Source organism: Eurosta solidaginis, chromosome 5, assembly GCF_040869045.1.
Source record: "Eurosta solidaginis isolate ZX-2024a chromosome 5, ASM4086904v1, whole genome shotgun sequence".
NCBI lineage: Eukaryota > Metazoa > Arthropoda > Insecta > Diptera > Tephritidae > Eurosta > Eurosta solidaginis.
In genome coordinates this window covers 220459799-220479306 of record NC_090323.1, presented here as the reverse complement: position 1 = coordinate 220479306, position 19508 = coordinate 220459799, and the positions used below count along the sequence as shown (strand labels likewise).

The following is a 19508-nucleotide window of genomic DNA, read 5'->3' as shown; positions in this document are numbered from 1 at the left end:
CGATTTTTGCTCAAGTTATCGTGTTAGCGGCCGAGCCGAAGGACAGACAATAGATAGACTGTATATAAAAACTGGGCGTGGATTTAACCGATTTTGCCTTTTTTCACAGAAAACAGTTATCTTCCTTGAATTTAAGCCCTTACCAAATTTCACAAGGATTGGTAAATTATTGTTCGACTTATGGCTTTAAAAGTATCCTAGACAAATTTAATGAAAAGGGTCGGAGCCACGCCCATTTTGAAATTTTCTTTTATTTTTGTATTTTGTTGCACCATATCATTACTGGAATTGAATGTTGACATAATTTACTTATATACTGTAAAGATATTAAATTTTTGTTAAAATTTGACTTTAAAAAATATTTTATTTTTAAGTGGGCGCGGTCGTTCTCCGATTTTGCAAATTTTTATTAAGCATATATATAGTAATAGGGGTAACGTTCTTGCCAAATTTCATCATATCTTCAACGACTGCCAAACTACAGCTTGCAAAACTTTTAAATAACCTTCTTTTAGAAGTGGGCGGTGCCACGCCCGTTGTCTAAAATTTTACTAATTTTCTATTCTGCGTCATAATTTCAACTCACTTACTAAGTTTCATCGCTTTATCCGTCTTTGTTAATGAATTATCGCACTTTTTCTGTTTTTCGAAATTTTCGATATCGAAAAAGTGGGCGTGGTTATAATCCTATATCGTTAATTTTAAATAGCCATTTGACATGAGTCTCCAGGAACCCATGTACCAAATTTCATCAAGATACCTAAAAATTTACTCAAGTTATCGTGTTAACGGACGGACGGACGGACATAGCTCAATCAAATTTTTTTCGATACTGATGATTTTGATATATGGAAGTCTATATCTATCTCGATTCCTTTATACTTGTACCACCAACCGTTATCCAATCAAAGTTAATATACTCTGTGAGCTCTGCTCAACTGAGTATAACAATTTCTATGATAGTGGAACACAGAGTGGATCAATTATAACCCAACATAGACAAAAGAGATCAATCGCAGACTACTCTCTTCGGGAGCTAATCGCACAATTTTTTGCAGGGCACTTTGGGTTACTTTGCAAAACGTCATCCGCCCTACTGTCTTCCGTGTGTATATTGAGCAGCCACTTCACTGCAGCGCACTAAAACATATCTGACGGCAACACATATGTGCGCGAATTCCCACTCATGCAAATTTTACTGCTTCCCATTCACTCGGCTATTACGCTGCTCAAAAACAATTTGATTAAAAAATTCTCTTGCATTACACTGAAGATCTTCGCATTTGGAAGGAAACCAAAAAAGTTATTACAGCAAACCAAATGCATTTGAGGTACTTCTAGGTGCGCATACATTCATAAGTATATACATAGATATATGTATGTGTGTGTGAACGTTTCAATTGCATTTGTGTGATAAGAAACCAAAAAAGTTTAGGAAAGTAAGCAGAGGTGTATGTCAAGTGTTGTCAAAGTGCACATTTGTGGCAGTGCCACCATTGATTGTGGCAAATAAAAATCAAATTTCGTAAGTGTTCATTTTTTGGCACACACTGACACCACACGTACAATTGCAATCAGAGTGTAATTCAAAAGCATTTGAATAAATTTACTGAATATTGCTGACAAAAGCCCTATTAGCTTTGCAGGTAACTTTAATTCAGATATAGCAGCATACAAGCAATTTTTCAAAAGCTGCTATGAAGTCGGCAATAGGATGGTGAGTGCTTCCCTTATCGCGAGTCTTCTCCACGATCTGAGATATCGGGAAAATCTGATTAGTTGTAGATTTACCAAATCTGAAGTCGCACTGATAATTTCTAATCAGTTTGTTGACTATGGGCTCCATTTTTTTGCACATTACGCTAAGTAGTTGCGTAAAAGCAATATCAAGCAGGCTGGTTCCGCAGTAATTGGCGTGTTTTTCAGGATCGCCTTTCATGTGGATTGGGCAGATCACACTTTCATATATCCCAATCTGGAGACACGCGCTCATCCCACGATTTTTTGCACAGAAGTCATGGCTTGCTCTTTACCAACTCTTTGCCTTCGTGGTTGAACAGCTTGGTGGGTAGTGCGTCATTACCCGGTCCGTTGTAAATTTTCAGCAGGGATACTGCTATTCTCACTTCGCCATATTCGGGTGCGTGAACGTATTTTCCATCATCGGCAATTAGGGTAGCTGGTTCGTTTTTTCCCTCGCTAGCTAGCAATGAGGAGAAATGCTGCCACCATATCCTAAGCACACTCTGTACGTCAGTTATCAGGTCGCCATTATCAATCTTGTAGGAGTCTGACCGGTCTGGAAACCTTCCGTCATCGGCCGAATTTTCTGGGGGCTTTAATCATATAATCCAACATCTGAAGCCCTCCGAATTCACGGCGTTCTGTCTAACGTTTTTCCCTCTTCGACTCGCAATAATAGTCCAATATACCGCACGTGGTGTAATTATAACGTTCTCCAACTACCACACCGATGATGTTGGGTTCAATTCCCTGCCAAATCAACATTAAAATTTAGAAACACGTTTTTGCAAATAGCAAAAAGTTTTTATAAGCGGAATCGCCCCTCAGTAGTGATTTGGCAAACACTCCGAGTGCATTTCTGCCATGAAAAGCTTTTCAATGAAAACTTATCGGCATTGCAGATACCGGTGTGAGTCACAGTGAAAAACATAGGTCCTGTCTCGCTAGGAAAAATTAAAGAAGCACGACGCCTTGTATATGCATTTTTTTATTACGCGCGTTGCCGCGTCCTTAGGCAGCTCTATATGTTGCGTCCTTTTCTTTCTGAGCAAGCAACATCGCACAGATTGTTGGCTTTGTTGGGAACCTATGGTATCAGGGATCAGAACTTAACTGCACTGGAACAATATTCTATAAAAGCGTGCAATTACTGGCATATGCTGATGACATTAATATCATCGCCCCCAAACGCCCGCGCTGTTGGTTCTGCTTACTCCAAACTGGAAAAGAAGCGGTATAGATGGGTTTGATGGTGAATGAGGACAAAACGAAGTACCTGCTGTCATCGAGCAAATAGTCATAGCATACGCGCCTTGGCAACCACGCTATTGATGGCAGCCATAATTTCGAAATAGTAAAAGACTTATTTTATTTGGGAACCAGCATCGACACTACCAACAACATCAGCACTGAAATCCTAAATGCTACTTTGGACTAGGTAGGCAATTGAAAAGAAAAGTCCTCTCTCGGCGAAATCATACACTACAAGTAACTTATCGTACCCGTCCTGCTATATGGGGCAGAAGCATAGACCATGACAACAGCAGATGAAGCCGCTTTGGGAGTGTTCGAGAGAATAGTTCTTCGAAAGATTTATGGACCTCTACGCGTTGGCGATGGCGAGTACCATAGAAGATTTAATGATGAGATGTACGAGCTATACGCAGACATCAAAATAGTCTAGCGAATTAAAATGCAGGGGCTGCGCTGGCTATGCCATGTTATGCGAATGAAAGATGATGCTCCGGCCAAGAAAGTGTTTCCATCGGAACCCGCCTATGGAAGCAGAGGTAGAGGGCGGGCCCCACCCGTTAGAAGGACCAGGTGGAGAACGATTTCAACTCCTTTGTGTGACCAATTGGCGCCGGTTTACGGAGCGAAGAAGCAACTGGCGCGCCTTGTTGGACGGCCATAGCCGTTAAGACGGTTAAGCGCCAATTAAGTAAGTAAGTAAGTAAGTCTGTTTCGTGAGCAGCTTTTCGATGGCAAACTTGTCTCGTGCCACTCACTCGCGCACTTTCTTTGTTGCACAGAGGCGTGTAGGTATCTTGGCGGCCACAAGGTAGTAATTCGAGTTGATATTTGGACTTCGTAGAGTGCGCACATTCATGACACTTCCGTTGATCACGACTTGATCGATTTGGTTTCGTGTTCTTCGATCAGGAGACAACCAAGTAGCGTGGTGCATTTTTTTTAAGCTGAAACCAGGTACTGCAAACGATCATATTTCGGTGTGTTGATAAGCTCAATACAAAGCTTTATAGCTTCAAAGCTTTAGGAACCCAACTGTGAACTTCGACTACGCGAGGGGAATCCTGTTACAAATATAAATGCATCATGCAAATTCCTTATGGAACTAGAGGTGGGGGTGTGATGGCCTATGGTCATATTAATTGTTTCCGAGATAGTCGGGCTAGTAACTTAATGGTGCTTTGCTACCGGAACGTAGCGGATATGTATTCGATAAAGGACTGTAAACATCGACAATGCTCCCTAAAACTTTCGGAGAGTGTCTTTATAGTTAATACAACAACAACGATATCATATTTCGAATCGCGCCGAATACAATTAGCCTCAACATGTAGGGAGATTTAGCATTGTGGAGGCTTTAATTCCTGAGTGTAGGACCAAAAACCCCTCTCCTTTGTCCAAATCATTGCAGTGGCAGTCATCATCTTTCCTAGTTTTCCATTAAAGAAGTTGTATCCTCTTCGTCCGCATTGTCTATATGAGCGTAAGCGCAAAGCTTTTACATGCCTTCCATAAAAGGTCTTTTAATATTAAAAGGCCACATTTTTTGTCTGGGTAATAAAATTTTTTCTTCACATCTTAGATGCTACTTTGTCTGTTTCGATAACTAACAACAGCTATTATTTCAATACTTTTTTAGCGGGACATCACCATTAAATTTAACCCATCTTCTACTTAACAGTTATTTTTATTTGTTGGAAGTTTTGCGCAACTTTATTATGACTTTAATTCTCTTTTTAATGTGAAAACTGATAGGCACTTATCAGTTTGAAGTTTGCTGTCGCTTGAGTTTTGCTCTGTTGCTGTTGGTATACGCACTCGTTTATTACTGTTATTCACGCCGCAAGGCATGAATCGCCAAACCTCACTACAAGTGTGTAAAAAAAAAATCATAAAGTTTTGTAGATGTTTATATTTATAACTGAATTTTAGTACAACAACAACAATGACAATGGCAAAATGGTTGTAGAGATGTAAGAAGCTTAGGCTGTGAATGATGCTTCTATTGTATTTGATGCATAATACAAAACAAAATTTGAATTGGTAGTAAAATTTTCATTGTTTCAGTTGGGCAAAAGTTTTTTGGAAATAAAATAAGTAATAATTGGAATCACTTTTAGTTTTATTAGTAAAGTTTTAAATATTTTGTGCATTGCTGTAAGCAAAATTGTTGTGTAATTTCTTACGGACATTTAACAGTTATTTACACATAGACCAGTGGTATTCGCACACATTCGCATGTACGTGTTTATGTGTACAGTTACTCCAGTCCAAAAAGGGACCGCTTTGGTTGGTTATGGTTACATTTCTTGGTATGTATTAAGAGAGGTTTTATAAAGCAAGAGAGGTGTAAGCTCAGACGAAATAGGCCTGTAGCTTTAACAAAAGTTCGCGGATGATGCATTAATTTCCATAAATGGTAGGAATGAACATGAAATAAGAGAAAAAATACAAAGTGATTTAGATGCTCTCTATATTTGGCTGTGTGGTAACAGACTAAAAATTAATATTGAAAAAACTAAATATATGGTAACATCAAGGAAAATTATTGCTCATTTTGAAACTATTAAAATAAATAATACTAAAATTGAAAAGGTGCAAACGATTAAATATCTCGGCATTCAAATAAATTGTAAACTAAAATTTGATGGCCATGTTGATTATACAAGAGATAAAATAGCAAAAAAATGTATTTCATTCAAAGAACCTGTAGAAACTTGAATTATTATAAAGCAAAAGTATATAGATCCATAATTGAGCCACACTTCATATATTGTTCTACTATTTTCTTTATCTTGAAGGATTCGCAAATCGACAAACTAAAAAAAATGCAGAATAATAAGCGCATAGCTTATATTAGGTAAACGTTTTGATACCCCCATTAAAGATATGCTACAAAGTTTGAATTGAATGAGCGTAAAACAACAAATATTTTTCCCCAGTATGAAGTTTATATACAACATAAAATCCGGAAATTTGCTTGATTATTTAAAAACAAATATTACATTTAACTACGAGGTTCATGACAGAAATACGGGGCAGAGAAATGATTTTAAATTACCTAATTACAAAACGGAGTCTGAAAAAAATAGTCTTTTTTACAAAGGATTAAAACGTTTCAACGAATTACCTGCAAATATTAAGAATTGTGATAATAACTTATTTAAGAAAAGATTATATGCTCACGCGAAGCCAATGAATATAAAACAAATATAAGGATTCGAATGGATTTGTGTTACATGTTTCAAATACAATTTCAAACTCAATTACAAATTCAAGTTCAACCCCATACATAGTACATATTGTTAATTAATGCAATAATATTTTTAAGTGTTGATCTAGGCTGTAAGAGTCGTAATAAGTAAAATAAAAAAAAAAAAGTATTCCAAATGTTTCTAAGGAAAAATATGAATTTTTGGTTCTCCAAGTGAAGTAAATCACTCTTAAATAAGTTGTGATGATTCAACTAGTCTATATATATAAAAATCAAATTATGTGTGTTTGTGTCTGTGTTCGCTAGAGAAACGTATTTCCCACACCTCAAACATCACCAAATTTTGGGTATAGGTTCCTTCGATCAACACGAAGGTTTTAGGCTGAAAATAATTTCGATATATAAAAGCGGCCTGGCACTTCCTTACAAATGAACTCTTTGGTACTGCATAACTTTGAACGTATACATGCGAGAATATTGAAATTCAGTAAGGAGTTGTTTGAGGTTAATCCCTAATACCCCCAAGAAAATGTGGAATTAGGAAAAAGTGGCGTGGCACTTCCCATACAAATGGAATATATCATACAGATGGGAGCTACACCACGCGGCCGGAAGAGACGAGCAAACTATTACTCGAAACACACTTTACTGCCTGCACAGCAGGCTATCAATTACCACCTATAATGGCAGATTTGCCAACGATCAGTGGTAATGAAAAAAGCCTAGCAAAAAAGCTCACCACTGTGAAACGAGTGTAATGGACTCTGTCTAATTTCAGCCCGTTCAAGTCACCAGGACTGAATGGGGTCTACCTTTGTCTGTTACAGCAAGGGATAAAGCATATAGCCCCAGTCCTTTCCACTTTGTATAAGGCATCACTACTGCTCGGCCATATCCCGGGCAGGTGGGCAGAGGTTAAAGTAGTACTCTTACAAAAGCCAGGGAAACCGGAGCATCTGCCCTCGTCATATCGTATCGTAAAAGGTATGGAGAAAATCTTAGATCAGCATATCAGGGAGGTCAATGTGAATAAACTCCCTCTGTGTAGGAATCAGTTCGCCCTCCAATCAGGGAAATCCACAGAGATAGCTACTTATAGTCTCACGGTAAAAATCGAAAAGGCTCTAGAGTAAAAAAAATAGCCCTCTGAGCTTTTATTGATATATCAGGGGCTTTCGATAATACAACACATCAAGCTATCGAACAGGCTATGATTGACAAGGACATAAGCCCTATAATAATAAGATGGGTGCTGTCTATGTTAAAGAGTAGATTGAAAACCAAGGGATTTGATACACAAGGATAAGCCGATGATCTAGTTTTTTACATCACAGGGATGCATCATAGAGACGTGGTGCGATACCAAAGGATTGTCTATAAATCCTAACAAAACTACTATAGTGCCTTTCACCCGGAGAAGGAAAGTATCTCTCCCAGAACCATCCCTGGGTGGCACAAAATACAATTCTAAATGGAGGCTAAATATCTAGGGGTCACACTGGATAGAACCCTCAAATAGAATGCTCATTTGGATGATATCCTAAACAAGGCAACAAGAGCTTTCTTCGCCTGTACTCGTCTCTACGGCAAAACATGGGGGATTTGTCCCAAAATAGTATACTGGACATCTAATACTGTCGTGAGGCCAATAGTCACCTATGCTTCTCTAGTTTGGTGGCAGAAGGCCACACAAAGGAAGGCAACGGCCAAACTAAACAAACGGCATCGATTAGTTTGCGTTGGCATAACGGGTGCGATGAGAACCGCCCCTGCTGACGCACTTAGTGCTTTAGTGGGATACCTCCCTTCCCTATTCTGATAGAGAAAGAGGCAACAGGAGTTCACTAAGACTTCCAAATATTTCTGAGTTGAAGGAAGGAAATATGATAGGGCATATTAAAGTAATAAGAAAATTCACAGGAAATCCCTCATTACAACTGCGTGATGTAATGTACCCTAAGCTCAGAATCTCACGGAACTTTGAAGTGTCCATTGTGGACAGGACCCACTGGGAAATAGGGAATCCTTATAACGACCCTGACTCAGAGGTCTGGTACATAGATGGATCGAAATTCGATGACGTAAAAACGGGAGCTGGCATATATGGGCCAAACTTAAAAAAATCGATACCAGTGGGATGTTACCACACCATATTTCAGGCAGAAATTCATGCAATAGAGGTCTGTGGTAGAGAATATCTGCGGAGAGGCTCAACAGCGAAAAGCATCTACATTATTTCGGACAGCCAGGTGGCACTGCGTGCCTTGCAATCCTACATAGTTATATCTAAGCTGGTGGATGAATGCACTGAAATCCTTAATGCCCTGGGAGCCAAAAACAAGATTTTTTTGGGATGGGTTCTCGGACATCAGGGACATGAAGGTAATGAACATGCAGATTACCTAGCAAAGCAGGGTACTACATCAGCATTCTATGGTCCAGAGTCCTTTTGTGGACTCACAAAAGCACACACCAGGGAAACTGTAAGTAACTGGGAAACTAAACAATTCAGATGTCCTTGGATTGATTGCCCAGGGCAAGGTCAGGCCAAACTGTTTATGCTTCCGGCAACGAAAGTATCAGCCAAACTCATTAAACTCAGCAGGGAGGACCCAAGAACTCTTACTGGGTACTACACGGGATACTGCGGTCTACGATATCACCTAAGTAAATTAAATCTATCTGATATCCATATTTGTCATTTCTGTGAGATGGATAATGAAACGCCGTTTCACATTCTCTGCGAATACATCGCTCTAGCTAGGCAGAGACTATCCCATCTAGGGGGTGGGACTCTTAGTCCCTATGTGATATGGAGTAAAAAGCCTGAAGAGGTACTTAGATACATTAAGAGCCTCCAGATACAAAATTAGGCTGAAAGGTCTTGCACAATAGATCTGCACAAAGGTCGCAGTTCTTCCAGAACAATTAATAATAATAATAGTAATCATACTACATATCTCTGGTTGTAGTAATGGTAGGTTAATGCAAATTGGTAAGGAGTTATATGACGCCAAAAAATTTGTTTATCTTTGCACGGAACGAGAAAACCAAAAATATTGTGCACCCACTTGCATTACAATAAGATACAATAATAAAATTTTTCACACGAAAATTTCACCAAATATGCGTATACAATTCTATTCAATTTACAGAAAAATAAACTAAATTATCAACAAACAAAACAGAAAAAATAACGCAACATTCATTCGATTCGGGCGTTACGACGTACCCCCGGTAAAGCTAGTATTCCATAGAATTCACCTGATTTCTTGAATTAAATATCAACCTATTTCGACTGCCGTTTTGGAAACGCCTCAACTCAGAATATTTTTCAATAACGCTCTGTCTCATAACTTGGACGAAGAACGCTGGATCTAAGAATTTTACTCATAACCATCCTACCTTACGTCAAAGAAAATAGAGTTTATGCTAAGATGGAGCCTTTTTGAAACAAATTCTGTGAAATGGCATTCTTTAGTCGAGCTCTGAGATAAAGCGTTTTTTAGAAACTTTTTGAGCACTTAGCATCCTCTTTTCTGCAGATCTGTTAGCTTGCCTCACGATTATGGGACTGGTTCGTTTCCTCTCACATTTTGCCTCTTGAGAGCAGATTAACTATTTTCAGCAAACTTTGTCATGAGCACCCATTGGTGGGTTCCGCTAGAAACAATTTTTTAGCCGGAGCGTTATCTTTCATTCGCATAACATGACCTAGCCAGCCTCTTCGGTACTCACCATCGCCAACGCGTAGAGGTCCATAAATCTTTCGAAGAACTTCTCTCTTGAACACTTCCAAAGTCACTCCATCTGACGTTGTCATGGTACATGCTTCTGCACCATATAGCAGGACAGGTACGATATATGACTTGTACAGTACGATTTTCGTTTGCAAGTGAGAACTTTACTTTTTAGTATCCTCCTTAGTCCAAAGTAGCATTTATTGGAAAATTCCATCATTGTTCCTAATCGATGAGAGTAACCACAGAGCACACGTAGCGCGCACCCATACCCGTACCCGAAGTAATGACAAACGCTATCCAAAAGTACGGTGAATTTCGCGCGTCGTGGGAAATTATATTTTAGTGGGTGGTCATTCATGAAAGAAGATAGTCCTAATCGGAGATACTACGTACAATACATAAAGCATTTTCTCCTTCCATGGAGCTCGTACAAAAAAAAAAAAAAAAAAAAAAACAAAGCCTATTCACTTACCCCGTTTTTCATAAAATAATATATATAAAATTTTTATAAAGCTTTACGAAATGGCATTCCTATAAAAGATTTCAGATTTTTAAGTCAATTTAATATTTTGTAAACTTTGGTTAATATTTTTACGAAAAATTTAAAAAAATTTTAATTATAGCCAGAGGCAAGATTGCCACATCAGCTTAGGTCCTATAAGTTCCCGCTGCAGTTCTTGCCTCTAAAATTTATTTCTTTAATTAAGATTATAATATAAAATCCTTTAAATTTCTCTTAAATACCTGTAATTCTCAACAGCTTAACGGGTTCTCTCTCTTTAATGTAACTATCCCATATTTAGTTCAACAAATATTTTATAAAAGCGCAAAGCTTCTTTCACTTGAGTCTACTTTTTACAAAAATTCCCTGAATCGCCTATATTTATGGTTTTTTTTTTTATTAATCATACTCTTTCAACATTTTTATACTAACTCAAAAGCTATATATATTCATTTGTTGAATTCTTTCACCAAATTCTTTGAAATATACTGACCTATAACACTGACTTCTCCGCTACGACGCGCACTATGCCCCTGCTTGTTGCGCGCCCAGCATGTGTATACACCCGAATCGGTGTTCTTCTGCACGGGGCTTATTGTCAATGAGCCATCAGGTTGCACACGTTGCCGAATATCATCAGGCAATTCACGACCACCACGCTCCCAATGTATCTCCTCGATGGGATAACCCGCAACGGGGCATTTCAAGTTCAACGTTTCACCTGATACGGCTGTTACTTTTGGTATAAGGCGTATGTATGGCAGACCTGGAAAATAGTGGAAAAAGAGATATTATTTTATTATTTTATATAGATAAGCATGTAGGTAAGTGTATACAAAATTTTGTGATTGGTATTAAAATAAGTTTCAGAAGATATAAGATTTAACTTCCAAAAGTATCCGAATGTTATTTTTATCGATCAAAACATGTAATAGTAATACTATTTTTGAAAGTGCAAATTTCTTTGTCGAATTTTTTAGATCTAATTTTGTTGATGACGGCATACCGGATGATGTACCGAGTGTACAGTTTATTCCATCTTCGCTTGACTTTGCTTCTTTTGTGTTATCGGGGGAGGATATCATCGACGCCAAAAAGAAATTTTAAGTGTTCTAAGCAAGTAGATGTACATCAATTATTTGCATTCTTTCTCAAGTGATATATTTCATATTTGATGGAACCAATACTATTCCTATTTAATTTGTCCCGTAGATAAGGCAACTTTTTGGATGAGTGGAAAGTTATATCAGTAATTCCACATTTTAAATCTGGAAGTAAAAATGATGCATCGAACTATCGACCAATTTCTAAAATAGCTATTAGTGCCAAATTTTTCGAAAAGGTGATTAGCTCAAAGCTTTCATTTGCTAATAAACCACACATATCGCTGTCCCAAAATGATTTTATACTAAATCGATCTACAGTTACTAATCTGGCTGTTTTTTTCCAATTACTGCATCTCAGCGTTTGCAGATCGTTTGCAAGTCGATTCCATCTATACGGATCTATCTAAGGCATTTGATAGAGTATCTCATACCATGTTAATTCGCAAACTACAGTTATTTGGATTTCACTCATCATTTTTAGCCTGGGTGAAATTATATCTAACACACAGAGATAACTTTGTGGTTGTTGATAATGTCAAATCATTTTCATCTGATGTTCCTCAAGGAATTATTCCCCAAATTTTTTTTTTCATCAATGATTGTTCAAAGTGCTTTACAGAGTGTGAACAGCTATTTTATGCCGACGACTTAAAGATATTCAAAAAGATAAAAACTCTCTCTGGCTTTGAAACATTACAGATTGAAGTAAACAATTTTCAAGAATGGTGCCTTCGTAATGAACTCTCTATTAATATTGATAAATGTTGCTCGGTTACTTTCTGTAAAATTAGGTCACCACTTCAGTCTTCGTATTTTGTTTCTGGTACTGTCCTTAGATCCAGTAATAAAATCAAAGACTTTGGTGTTGTATTTGACTCAAATTTTACATTCCCTGAACATTAAATTATGTCATACCTAAAGCATGTTCCTCGTTAGAGTTTATTCGGGGCAATAGCTCTGAATTTAAGGATCCATACACGAATAAATCACTCTTAGCACATTTCTAAGATCTAAATTGGAATATGCTTCTTTAATCTGGAATCCATTTTATGAAGTACATAATAATAGAATTGAAAGGGTTCAAAAAATTTTTAAAATTCGCCTTTTCTGGGGTTAGGTTCGATTTACCTATACCATCTCACGTTTCTCGTTGCAAATTTGTTAGCTTGCATACTCCTGCCAGTAGAAGATTGATTTCCGGTTTAGTAGTTTTTCTTGATGTCTTAAATGGAGCTATCGACTGTCCATATTTATTACATTGCATACAATTTAATGTTCCTACACGATGTCTGCGTCAACCTAACCCCAGCGGGTTAGGAGGTCAGAATACACCCGCGGTAGGTATGCCTGTCGTAAGAGGGGACTAAAATACCAGTTTCAAGGGGCTATGTAGCGCAACCCTTCAGGTTTCCAGCGCAATATACAGCTTCTCCAAACCCAATTGTCAACCTCACCTATCCGTAGCGAATCCTGTTTCGCTAACAGACGAGGCCATGTCCTCCCTCCCTGGGAGGGAGGGATGGCCTGAAGGTTTAATGTGGCCATATAAATCGATCCCGAGATGGTCGGGCTAGCATCTTAATGGTGCTGTGTTACCGAAGCGTACCGGATCTGTATCCGGAAAAGGACCATCACATCGATAACAGTCCCCAAAGCATTCGGGGAGCAACCTTATCGCTACAATAACAACAACAACATGTCTGTGTCATAAGGATTTGTTTACATTTGACCATTGTAAAACAAAGTATGCTCAGGATGAACCTATTATCAGACTACTAACTGAATTTAACTTACTATGTAGAGAAATAAATTTACATATATTTGCTAATCGGAATGAATTCAAACAAATACTATGCTTGTATTATTCATAAATTTATAAATGTTAATTCTTAGTCTGAAAGGTTTGTAAACCATTGACTTAGATAAATAAATAAATAAATAAACAAAAAACATGTCGATGGGTTGTTTCAGATATATTATTTAACGTGTCTTTTATATATGTGGATTGTATACATACACATTTACATATATACGGGGTATTCCATCCCATTTCGACCAAGTTTGAGCCCGACCCTTTTGAGAATTGGCTGAAAGTTTTTCTAGCTTACGAAAGACGTTTTTCAGAAGTTTTTCAATTTTTTTCATCCAACTCAAAAAAAGTTATGAATTTAAAAAAACACCGTTTTTGTTTTCAAAATGCTATAACCTTTTCAAAAATTGACCGTTTGGGGTCTTTTTTTTTTTTTTAAATTAGTTTTTAAATGTACTTTTCGGAAAAAATTCAAAAAATTTTTAAAGTTTTTTTTTGTAATTTTTCAGTTTTTCGAGATTTTTCGAATTTCGCCCTTTTTTTCTCATAAAAAAATTAAATAAATTCTGCAATCATCCCCACTAATCCCGGAGTGGGCCGAGACTTTTTGTTTTTATTTAATTGAAAAAAAACTTTAAAATTTTTTTTGTATTTTTTCCGAAAAGAACATTTAAAAACATATTAAAAAAAAAAATTTTTTTCCCAAACGGTCAATTTTTGAAAAAGTTATAGCATTTTGAAAAAAACACCGTTTTCGAACTCAAAATAAGTTTTAAATACACAATATGCAAACTTCAAACAAATTTTTCATTCACTTTGAAATCTTGTTATATAGAAACAAAAGCAAAAAAAAATATTTAAGTTACCTACGAAGAAGGCGTTTTCTGCCTCCCCAAGAAGCGAATATTCACACAACATAAACAAGCAGCAATCTCATGCACGCAATCGCAGTTAATGGAGATGACATGTGAACGAACGCATCGACAGATGTCCATCAGCCCTACATGCAAATGTGTATGTACATATGTATGTATGTATTTTTACATATCATGCGCTGAAAAACTTGACGCCCATGTACATGCGATATGACATGTTGAAAAACCGAAATAATACACCGGGAGTATTTCGCTTTATCTATGTGGGTCAGCACAACACGTCAGCAGTGAGGAAAATAGTTTGTTAAATTGCTTTTGCCTTAACTTTTTGTAACGTGCTTTTGAGCTTTTTGCAAATTTATATGTATGTTTGCATTTGCAAGTTTTTTGATGTGTAGACATAGGGTTGAATCCAGAATGTAAGCGTGATTTGTAAAGTGTAAACGTAAGCGTAAGTGTAGTCTTCGAAAGTGGTATGATGTATGTGAAAATAAAGAATATTAGCATATTCTGTATGGAGGAGAATGTTAGCGTAAGTGCAAGTAAGTGTAGTCACTACACTATAGCATACGAATAAAAAAAATAAATACAAAGGCTACAACCTCTAAAGAGATTTTAAGCCGAGCTGTTCTTCCCATTTGCGTTGTGCTCCTTTAAATTTTTCCTTAAAGTTGGCGGAACATGTTTACGCCGGCTCCGAACGGCATCCGCAAAACAGATGACTTTTCACTGAGCAGCTTTTCATGGCTTTTTTGTCAATTCACTGCCGAGGAACGACCCTATTAGGTTAGGTTGGGTTCAAGTGGCTGCCATCTGCATCGGAGCGGCACACCTAGGCCTTTAAAGGCCCCTTGTGAACCCCACACGGATTTTTTCCTACTCTCCTAAGCAAACCACTTCGTTGAGTTTGTGAAGCTAACTAAGCGTCGTGCATTGACCTCAGCTATATCAGTCAGATCTACGAGAAACATCTTGCCCATAAAACGTTGCCTTCTTCTACCGAGCGCTAGGTATTCGCATAGTAGATGTCTAACAGTATCAGGCTCTTCTTCGTTGCGGCAGCTTCTACAATAATAATTAAATGGAGCGCCAGTCCTTTCCCCATGCGATCGAATACACACGTGACCAGTGAGAAGACCCACAACTAACAAAAGATCGCTCTTACGGACGTCGAAAATCTCACGCGATTTGTTCTCATTCCATTCCAGCCTTGTGACTTTTGCCGTGTGGCATCCATCATGGTGCTTCCACCTGGCTCCCGCTTCTATCAGTAGAGCCTCCTTTATCCTGAAATTGCAGGTGGAGAGCGTCATGCCCAACCTCTTAAAAAAATTTGTTTCTAATTAAGAAAACTTATTTTCAAATTTTTAAACTTGCTTGCCCGAAACTAAATCGAAGATCTTCATGTGGTAGGCGGGGCATGCTACCATCACACCACGGCGGCCACCTACATAACATAATGCGCGAATGCGAACTCAATGCAAGACAAAGCAAGGAAAGAAAGGTTGGTTATAAATTATCGATCAGGTGTAAAAAAGCCATCGATTTTTTTACCGAGGTATTATGATTTTGCTATTAATAACCAAGATTATCGATGAATTTTTGATTTATAGATATTTTACCAAAAAGTTATAAATTTGTTATTAAAATTAAATAGAGTTGTTTTCAAAAAATTACAGATCATTCAAAGAAAACTCATCGATACGTAATAAAAATTGTATCTACTTTTACGAAGGATATATGTTTGTTATCGTGAGTTCATCAATTTGGGGTTATCGGCGAGATTTGGCAAGATTGAATGAAGGCGAATGTCGCATATAATTGACCAAGCGGGAAAGGCAAGGTCGAATATCTTGTGTAGGTCTTACAACCTTAGACTCACAAAGCTCCTCCCATCATTCAAAAAAAAAAAAAAAAAACCTAATAAGGATTAATTTTGGGTATTCTGAATGGACACAGCCTTCTGAAGTCACATACCTTTAAATTAAGCTTGATCAGTGATAGCAGATGTAGGCAGTGCGTGTTGGAGACGTTTGTGCTCGTGCCCTTCGCTTGTCAAGCTAAGAATCCAGCTATTAGGAACGATGCAACTGTCAGATAAGTCCTAGAAAGCTTGTAGTATTTGCCAAGAGGTCAGAGTTATTTTTAAACATAAATCTTGGTTTTTGTTAGGGTTTCTCGATTTGGACGTTAAATAAACTTTTGGTTATTCTACGTACTTATTCAGTTTATACGAGGTCCTCGCGGACCGGCCCGTTCTACTTACCGAAACTATTGCGGTTTAATCAATTTATTATCGAGCTGTTATCGGATTTTTCACAACTGCTTATCTGAAAACAACCCTAAAAGAACCAATAAGAAGCCGAGAAAGCCGCTTTGGAAAATGTGATTCAAATATGTGCCGATGAAATTCAGCTTTTATTTAATAGCGAAAGTCTGGCACTCATGGGCTCTAGCTCTATTGAACTTTAATTGATTGCGCCTCAAAACTGCCTACTTAACATTTTTAAGGAACTCCTAATAAAAAGTTCGAAATTTTCGTAAAACTGTCGAATTTTTTCCAAAAATTTTCAAGATTGCTTTGCATATCTTGAATTACAATATTCAAAGAAAAAGAAGAGCTGAGCTGGCGTAATTTATTGGAAACTGCTACTGCTTTATATATGCAAAATTTTCCGAAATATCAACAACATACGTATTTGGCACTACGCGAGAAAAGATCAATTACTCGAAAAAAATTTACAATATTTTTAATGATTTATAACAAATTGAAGTTGGTTCTAGAAACTGGTAAATACCGGAGATCGATATTTTTTTACTTTTTTACTTGAAATCAGTCAAACTTGACCGTATTTGTACCGTATACGGGCCACTACGCGAACGCTAATGCACATAACCCACAGTGCCGGCTCACCGTGTATAACCAACGGCATGCGAGTTGACATTCCTTTTCTGACGAAGCGTCACATGTGTGTCTATTTAGTCTACTTGTGCCGGCACTTTGAGCTATTTTTTTGATAACTGACCATTTGATAGAAGGACCAGCAAATGCTATGATATTGAAGAAAAATACTGTGAAAATATTATGCACATTTTATGTTAGCAAAAAACGTTAAGAGTAGAACAAAAAAATGCAAAAATTCTCGCTATTCAAACGACTGTATTTTCAGACATACGGAATATACATATTATATATTCGCTGTGAATGACCTGCACTGACAAATGGGTAGATATACAGAAAGCCGAAAGCGCGGATGCAAATTTCTCTAAATAGTCGTTTGCACAACATAACTGTATGCTTGTTTGTGTTCTATTTATATTTATTTATATGCACAACGAAATGATAATATTTAGCGATGGGGCGTTGTGCAAAATTAAAACAAAAAAAATTATAAATATGTATATTTAAGCATGGAGATTTAACATAAAAAACATCTTTTTTTTCTCAGTTTTTATTATATATACAAATTTATTATAAGATCGCGGGTTCGAATCGAGCTCAAGGCCTAACAATAATTTTTTTTTTTTTATCATTATTATTGTTATGATAAATTTTTTCTTAATTGAAAAAATTTTTTAATTAGAATAGAAGGAAGAAAAAATTTTAGACAACTGCCAAAGCTCGTTGTATAGATCCATTTCGGGAACTGCTAAATTCCTTCATCGGCAACGTTTAGGCGCCGCTGCTATAACCATTCAGCCACCACAGCGTTTTTTTGTTTGTTTTCATTAATCCTACTTCTATTCTGGTTCGTGCCAATTGATATTCACAACACTGCGACATCTGTTGCAGAATAGCTGTGAAAATTGGACTTGTCTGTTGGCAATTCTGCCATAGTGTCATATTTTATTGACACTTTTTTCCCTGTGCTCTGGGCCGATATAACAACAAAAATTGCAAATTTATTATACATACCGTAAATATTTAATCGCGCCGCATGTTGCACTTTCCCCGCACGATTCTCTGCAATGCACGAATATTCGCCACCATCCTCTACCATGACATGGCTAATGTTGACGTGACTAATTACATCGCCATGGACAGTGATGTATTGCCCAATCATAAATCTGTATAGCAATATTGCAAAAAGAAGCAAAAAGAAAGAAGAAAAACAATTATGAGAGAATTTATGTGAACAAGGGATATGAAAGGAAATCCCCTAGATATCAAATTATGGGAAATTTATTTTAATTTATCTTTGGTTTTTATTTCTACGAAATCTATGTGAGTGTATATGTAGGTATGAAAGTACATACATAAATAAATAGCTTGAGATATTTTCGACTAGCTAATAAGAGTTACAAATACTTTTGTCTTTTTGCACCACTTTTTTAGTCTTAAATATTAAGGCTCCTAAAAATATTCGAAGAATTCAAATAATGGAATATATCAAAAAATTACGTATACGCCATGTATGTACCACACATTTCTTCTATATTGAAACTATGATCGATATAGCAAGATCAAATAATAACTAGATATTGAAACCTTAGAATGGTGTGTCTCAAAAATGGTGAGCCCAAGTAAACTTTTCCGAGCTTTCCAATACCGACGAGAATATCAAAAGTATGTATACGAGGTGTGTTCAAAAAGTACCGCGAATTTTGAATTTTCGAGGGTTACGTATATTCGAATTTCGATTTTTTTGTGGCGTTATGTTGGTACTCATGTCTCTCACTTATGCCGACAAGCTCGGTTATTTTGAATGTTCACTTAGTTGTTGACAGCTGATTTGCTTGCACGTGTTTTGGCTCGTCTTCGATCAAAGAACCTGTATCAAATTTTATGCGAAAAATGAAATTAAGTGCGCGGATGTATTCTGTAGACTGTGGCATACGGAGAAGCTCCCGTGAAGCGAAGCAACGTTTATCGGTGGTCCAAATGTTCTCAGAAACCCGAGAAGATGTGAACAACGAAGAGCGTGCCGGACGCCCGAGCAGAAGAAAAAATTGATGAAGTGAAGAAAACGGTATTGGCCAATCGTCAAATCACCGTTAGAGAAGTTGCTGAGAACCTGGACATTTCTATTGGCTGGTGCCATTCGATTTTTATCAATGATTTTCGCCGCGAAATTCGTACCAAAACTGTGTTTCCAGTATATTGAGACGTACCGCATGGATACCCATCGGACAGTGCCTTGTCAAAACCCCAAAGACCATTGATAGGTGAGCCTTAGCGAACCCAATTATTTCAGCAGACCTCATGCCATCCACTTTCGGCCATAAAGATCTTGCTACCCTGTAAGACGTGGTGTCCGCCCAAC

The 19508-nt window shown here is 37.3% G+C and overlaps 1 protein-coding gene across 3 annotated transcripts in view; it reads right to left on the bottom strand.

The window, feature by feature from the left end:
- The window catches only part of Dscam2 (Down syndrome cell adhesion molecule 2), a 392154-nt gene that overhangs the window by 103428 nt on the left and 269218 nt on the right, over nucleotides 1-19508 (bottom strand). For all 3 annotated transcript variants that reach the window (XM_067788438.1, XM_067788437.1, XM_067788436.1), the window contains exons 9-10: nucleotides 18161-18312; nucleotides 10947-11219 (exon numbers count right to left, since the gene is read on the bottom strand). In XM_067788438.1, the coding sequence (XP_067644539.1) occupies nucleotides 10947-11219; nucleotides 18161-18312 (425 nt within the window). The remainder of the gene's footprint in view (nucleotides 1-10946; nucleotides 11220-18160; nucleotides 18313-19508) is intronic.